Genomic DNA, 7,105 nt, shown 5'->3' with positions numbered 1-7,105 from the left:
CATCTGTCTCCGGTGTGTGTTTCTGCCCAAACTTACTACCCAGGGGACAACAACATCCTTGGCCTGCAGTGACAGCTTGGGGCCTCACACCCAGCCCACCTGGCCCCCTCCACCGCCTTCTCCGCTGTCCTAGAGCTTGCAGGAGTACTGGGCATCTGGGAGTTGGGGAGGATGGGCCCCTGGCCGGGCCATGCTGCTGAGGTCCCAGGTGGACCCGCTGGTCTGGCAGGCCCTTCTGCTCGCCTGGAGGCCTGGCTCCTGCCTTCCTGGCATGCTCCCGCCCATGAGGCTCTGGCTGAGACCCAAACCCTTCCTTAGCACAATCCCGACCCCCCAGGAAGCTCCCCAGAGCACAGAGCTGCCTTCAGGTCCTCCTGGTGGAGTCGGGGCAAGGTTGCCCTTGTGGCCCAGACACCTGCGGCTTATGTAAGCTGCTCCAGCCCCCTCTGGGATCCTGGATTTTCTTACAAGAGATAAGAGTGAGTTGAGGTGGGGGGTAGATGAGGAGATGGGATGGTGGGGTGAAGGGGGAGCCACAAACTAGGACAGCATCTGCAGGGCAAAGGCTAATGGAGCCCAGTAATGGGGGTTAGGGGCTGCCCTTGGCTGCTGGAAGCCCCCAAGGGAGCCCCGAATGGCAGAATACCTGGACTCTGCCCGCCACAGGCTGGCACAGTGCCTGGAGCAGGCGTCCTAAGCCTGCATTTTGCCTTTGGGAGTCCCTGGGCCAGGTCCTATGGGACCTCAGAGTCCTCATCAGTAAGAGGAGCGGCCATCACTTCCTGGGCACCTGGGCTGGTTGTGGGAGAGCCAGGTGGAGGAGTGGGGACAGGTGCATCAGCCCCGCCCCCTCAGTTCTCTGTAGTAGGTTTTGTTGATGAGGGGGTTGGAACACCAGGGGTCTGGATGGTCTGGGGGCCTCACAAACCCTCATTCTAAGGGAAGTGGAAGCATTTACTGGCGGGGTCCTCCAGTGAGGGCAGGGTGGCTGGGCCCGCAGAGCTGGGTAGTGGGCTGTGGGGTGAGGTGAGAGGCACAAGGAGAAGGTGCTGGTGAGGATATCTGGCAGACATGGGGACATCTGAGGCCTCTTGTGAAGTGAAACCAGACCTCTCTGAGCTGCTGGACAAAGGGCATCTGTGGTTAACCCTTGGTTGGCTCCTCCCCTTCCCAGAGCCCCAAACTAGCCCCTTTACATAAGGCCTGGCAGGCTGGGCCTTGGGTCAGACCTGAGGCCATGGCCTTCACGGACCTGCTGGACACGCTGGGTGGCGTGGGCCGCTTCCAGCTCATCTACACGGCCCTGCTGCTGCTGCCCTGCAGCCTGCTGGCCTGCCACAACTTCCTGCAGAACTTCACGGCCGCCGTGCCCCCCCACCACTGCCAAGGCCCTGCCAACCACACTGCGGCCACCACCAACGACTCAGGGGCCTGGCTGAGAGCCACCATACCCCTGGACCAGTTTGGGGCCCCCGAGCCGTGCCGACGCTTCACGGAGCCTCAGTGGGCCCTCCTGAGCCCCAACACCTCCGTCCATGGGGCGGCCACAGAGGCCTGCAAAGACGGCTGGGTCTATGACCGCAGCATTTTCCCGTCCACCATCGTGATGGAGGTCTGAGGGGGCCAGGGCAGCGTGGGGGTGCTACTGCCTGAGGCGGCGGCTGAACCATCTCTCTCTCCCCCACAGTGGGACCTGGTGTGTGAGGCCCGCACCCTCCGCGACCTGGCTCAGTCCATCTACATGGCCGGGGTGCTGCTGGGCGCCTTCGTATTTGGCAGCCTTGCTGACAGGTAAGCCGTTGGGGATGAGGGTCCCAGCCACCCAGCCAGGCACCCTCTGCATCTTTATTCATTTTTCTTTGTTAATGTTCATTCATATATTTTTAAATAGATAATACATAATACAGTCACATGGTTTAAAATTCCGGAAGGTGTAAGAGAGTACACAGGGAGGTGTCTCTCTCCCTCTCCTACCCCGCCCGCCTGTAACTTCCAGAGGGCGGCCTGGTCTCTGCGTACCTGACCGGAGATATTTCATGATCTTACGCCACCCAAGCAAACATGATGTATGCTCCATCCCCCTTTTCCTGACAAACGCTAGCACAGCCCATGTGAGGTTCTGTACTTGGCTTTTTTCTCACCTGGAGGCCTCTGCATCTTCCTTCAGAAGGTGTTTTCTCATCCTCCCTACTGTCGGTGCTGCAGCCCACCTCGGGGGTGAACCAGAGCCAAGCTTAAGGGCCCCTAACGATAGACGATAGACCGCAGCCCCTTCAGGAAACGCGACGGGGTGGGCTCAGCCGGAGTCAGCTCCCTCGCCTTCTCCGCCTTCTCGTTCTCCTTCCCTCCTGCCTCTTCCTCCCCTTCTCTCCCTCCCTCTCCTCGCCTACCCCCTCCTCTCCCTGTTGCCAGTTCAGATTTTGGGGTACGAACTGGTATCTCATCTATTGTGTCTTGTATGTCACCAGCCCCCAGTTCAGGCATGTCTCTTAGAGGCGATCCATGAACTTTTATGTAACTGAAATGAATGAATGAATAAATGAATGCGTGTGTCATGGGGTGTGTGAAGAAGAAATGCTGCCCACCCCTTGCCTGGCCTGCTGCGCTCCTGGACCCTCACTCGCAAATGGTGCAGTGCCAAGGCCAGAGTGTAATACACCTGCTATCCTGGCCTTGGAACCTCCTGTGGTGTGACGAGCCTCCGCCCCAACCCAGCCTCCCCAACATGACCAGTTCAAATGAAGGCTTGATCCTGGGGTCCCACTCCTTCCAGCCTCGGCCCTGCCGCGAGCTCGCCACCTGTGAGTTCTGGTTTGAGGCCTCCCTCCCTCCCTCCAGAAAGTCACTCAGGGGACCCTCTCACCACTCACTGGACCTGCCTCTGGGTCTTTGCAGAATCCCTGCCCTTCCCTTACCCCGGAAGATGGGGGGCTGAGGAGGGGAACCATTGAAATGCTCCTTGAGGGAAGGACCGAAGGAGGAAATAAACACACATCTTTATCATTAATTTTCCTCCACAACCACGCTTCTCCCTCTCCCACCAGCCTCCGCCGCCAGTGCCTGGGTCCCAGCGGATGAGCATTTCAGTTACGGAGGGGTGGCTTTCGGGCGGCAATGGCAGGGAGAGCTTCCTCTCACCCTCCCTCAGCCACCTCCTGAGAGGGCCTCTGACCCTGTGCCCATGGCCCGGCTCAGGCTGGGCCGCAAGGCGCCCCTGGTCTGGTCATACTTGCAGCTGGCGGTGTCCGGGGCTGCTGCGGCATACTTCAGCTCCTTTGGGGCCTACTGTGCCTTGCGGTTCCTGATGGGAATGACCTTCTCCGGCATCATCCTCAACTCCCTCTCTCTGGGTGAGTCCGGCCAAGGAGGGGCCGGAGGGGAGGGGAGTTCATGGAAGGGGGTGTGGCAGCCCCATTGTCACACATCTGTTTCATCGTGTGGGGTTCTCATCCAGTGACCTCAGCTCAGACCCTCCCACCAGGATCCTGGGAGCCCGGGGCTCTCTGCGGGGGCGCTGCCAGCAGGGAGCCATGGACCCTGGGTTTCATTTTGCTGTTCGTAAGCTGAGAGGGTTGGGTTTATTTCCCGTGTGGGTTAGTCAACAATAACCGGTTATTAAGCACCTACTGTGTGCCAGACTTAGTATGGCAACACAGAGTAAAATGAGACACAGTGGTTCTTAGGGCTGCAGGCAGCAGCTCTGAGGTATGTGGCTGCAAAAAGAGCAGAATTCACCCAAGCTACAAAGGTGGTGACTCCTTAGCATCAAGGTGGAGACCTGGCCTCCTGGATGCAAGGTGGGAATGTGCCCATGTCCCAAAGCGACAGGGTCAGCCCTCAATCCAGGCTGGTTCCAGATAGCTCCTGGGGGGCTCTGAGAGTCTGCCACCTGCCTGCACTGCCCTCTAATTACTTCATTTGCTCCTGGGGACATCACCAGACCTCGGGGAGTATCTGAGGGATTCAGAAACTGCTGCCAAAGATGGAATGAGCCTTTCATTTCAGGAGTGGGGGAGAAATCCTGGGGCCAGAGAAGCAGATGCACCAGGCTGGCAGCCTCCTCCCCACCGCCCCCCGCATCAGGAGATCACAGGATCTCAGCAAATCCCAGCCCTCCTGCCTCGTTCTCTGGGGCGAGTGTGCAGTCACAGCTGGTGGAATCTGAAGGCAGGGACAGACATCCAGGGTCCATCTCATGCTAGAATTGCCTGTATAACACACACACACACACACACACACACACACACCCCTACATACATGCACGCATAGACGCACACGCACACACTACTACGATGTGCCAGGCTCAGTTCTAAGCGCTGAGCTGCAGCAGTGAACAGAGCAGATCTTCGCTTCCGTGGAGTCCGCGTTCTCGTGCAGAAAGGCAGATAATAAACAGCATCAAAACGCGAGTTCCAGAGTATGTTAGACAGTGACGAGTGCTACCGAGGAATCTAAACCCGGAAAGGGAGTAAGAGCGGCTGGGGTGGAGCGGAGAGTCTGCAGTTTCGTTGAAGCGGTCAGGGAAAGGCCACGCTGAGAGGGGGTCCCTTCGAACAAAGCCTGAAGGAGGTGATGGGGTGGGCGGCTCTGGGGAAGGAACATTCCCGGCAAAGGTCCTGAGAGCGGAGCCGGCCCAGTCAGCTCAAGAGCAAGGAGAGCCTTGTGGCTGGAGCAGAGCTGAGGGGTGGGTGACAGGCAGAGTCAGGGAAGTGGGGGTTGGGGGTAGATCCTCAAGGCTTGTTGCCATCTAAGGTGTTCGGTTTTGCCTCTGAGTGAGTTGGGAGCCTCTGGAGGGTCCTGAGCCGAGAAGAGGCCTGACCTAATCCGGTTGAGCATTTGTCAGGATCCCTCCGGCTGCCAAGCGGCCAAAGGACAGAAGTGGGTTGGCCAGTTCCAAGGCTCCCGCAGTCACCTAGCCAGAGACGAGGCCAGCTCGGGCCAGGGCAAAGCAACAGAGGAGACAGGAAGGGCTCAGGTTCTGGCTCGACTCTCCAGGTAGAAGCAGTAGGATTTGCAGGTAGACGGGGCACAGGAGCTGACTGCTCATGAGAAAACAGCATCCCCATCAACTTATTCTGGTTGCCTTGTGAGAGTGTGCCATGATTCATCCCCCGTGGATGGACACTTAGGTTGTTTCTAAGTTTTGCTATTTAGGAAGAAATTATGTAACTAAGAGGCATTAAATTTATTATATTTTCTACCAACTGTTCATATTATTTGCACCTCCCCTCCTTTTTGGGGCTTGTTCATTGTTTTTCTATTGATTTGTAAGAACTCATCCAATATTAGGAAAATTCCCCTTTATCTGTTATTTGAGTTACGATTTTTTTTTGTCTTTTTTTTTTAACTGACATTATGACTTTGCTTATGGTGGTGTTTTTCTTTTTTTTTTTTTTTTTTAATGCAGACACTTCTTATTTTTACGAAGTCAAGTTTATTGATCTTTCCTATTATTGCTTCTGGGTTTTGTGACATTCTTAGAAAAGCCTTTCCTGACGCCGAAGATTGAAAAAATATATATACCATGATTTCTTCTAATATTTTGGTGGCTTCTTATTTACATGTGGATCTTAGATCCACCTGAAATTTACCTGGGTGAGCTTTACCTGTGTCTCCGTGGGTCCCTGAGATCATTTCAAATGGCCGCCGTTCTGATCGAGGCCGCGGGGGAATTAACTGCCTGAGCGATGCGTCCGCCGAACCTCTTGTGCTTTCTCTACAGTTGTGGAGTGGATGCCCACCCAGAGCCGGACCGTGGCGGGGGTCCTGCTGGGGTTCTCCTTCACCCTGGGCCAGCTCATCCTGGCCGGAGTGGCCTACCTGATCCGCCCCTGGCGGTGGCTACAGTTTGCTGTCTCTGTTCCTTTCCTCGTCTTTTTCCTCTATTCTTGGTACGTCCTGAGCAGAGTGGGTGGGAGGGTGCACCTGTGCGGCCGAGACCTCACCCGTGCCGCTGCGAGGCTTGAGGTGTGCAGTGATAGAGGCCTGCTGCACGTGGTGGGGCCCCAGGCTCCCGAGTCCGCGCGTGGCTGTAGGGGGCTCCCGTAGAACCCCTTCCGTTAGCATGGGGCTCCGAATATCCGAGCGCTTTTACCTTCGTCAAATCCTTTGTGCCTCGCAACTCCTTCGTCAACTCCTTTGTGCCCACGGCGCTTTATAGGAGGGCCCAGCGAGGGCCCATGTCTTATTCAGAGGCCACACATCAGGGGCAGAACTAGCTCCCAAACCAGACCCGTGGAAGTCCCAAGTCCCATGCAGTCTCTAAGTACCCTCAGAGAAGCCGGCGTGCCCTGCAGAGAGCAGGACACTCATCTTTGTCAGGGTCTGGAAGAAGGTGAACGAAGGCCACTTGGGCTTGGGAATGGAGTGCTCTGCACTCGGCCCTGGTGCATTCTTCTCTTGGTCCCAGGTGGCTGCCGGAGTCATCCCGATGGCTCCTCCTTCACGGCAAGTCCCAGCTAGCTGTGCGGAACCTGCGGAAGGTGGCTGCGATGAACGGGAGAAAGGAGGAGGGGGAAAGGCTGACTCAGGAGGTAGGCGGGATGGGGGAAAGGAAGGGTAGGCAGTTTTCAGTTTTGCTGGTGGCCTCAAGGTGCGCTAGGATTTAGTAGCCTCACGGGACTCACCCACCCTCCAGGTGAAGAGGCTGAGAATAAGCAGTGGAAAGAGTTCGGGTGTGGCAAAGATATTTAACCGTTAGATGGCTATGTGATCTGGGATAAAAAAAATTTCACTGCTTTGTTCATCAGACTTATCCATCCGTGCAATGCGGAATAGCCCGACTCACATTGACAAGCATCTGAACTTTAAAGAAAATAATAAAATGAATGAAAATATTAAAATAGAGATCATAAAATAGAATTATTCAAGACTCAAAAATGAAAGTACCATGTATTATAAATAAGTGCCATTTATCGAGCGCCATGGTGTCACTATGCTAAGGATTTACATACACCATCTCATTTAGTGTCTCATTTTTGCCGATGAAGAAAGTGAAGTTTGGACGGGTCAGGTAATTTGCCTAAGAATGCACAGTGGGAAGTGGCAGAACCACTCAGGACCCTCACTCTTAACCTTTGGCCAGGACCGTCTCAGAGTCTCTAGC

The 7,105-nt window shown here is 55.7% G+C and overlaps 1 protein-coding gene across 1 annotated transcript in view; it reads left to right on the top strand.

The window, feature by feature from the left end:
* The first annotated feature begins 1,237 nt into the window (after positions 1-1,237).
* The window catches only part of SLC22A20P, a 16,027-nt gene continuing 10,159 nt past the window's right edge, over positions 1,238-7,105 (top strand). The window contains exons 1-5 of the mRNA XM_006911114.1: positions 1,238-1,612; positions 1,688-1,791; positions 3,196-3,350; positions 5,723-5,891; positions 6,410-6,533. Of these exons, the coding sequence (XP_006911176.1) occupies positions 1,238-1,612; positions 1,688-1,791; positions 3,196-3,350; positions 5,723-5,891; positions 6,410-6,533 (927 nt within the window). The remainder of the gene's footprint in view (positions 1,613-1,687; positions 1,792-3,195; positions 3,351-5,722; positions 5,892-6,409; positions 6,534-7,105) is intronic.

The sequence above is a fragment of the Pteropus alecto genome, unplaced genomic scaffold, assembly GCF_000325575.1.
Source record: "Pteropus alecto unplaced genomic scaffold, ASM32557v1 scaffold43, whole genome shotgun sequence".
In the NCBI taxonomy this organism is placed as follows: Eukaryota; Metazoa; Chordata; class Mammalia; order Chiroptera; family Pteropodidae; genus Pteropus; species Pteropus alecto.
This window is presented reverse-complemented; position numbering and strand designations above follow the sequence as displayed.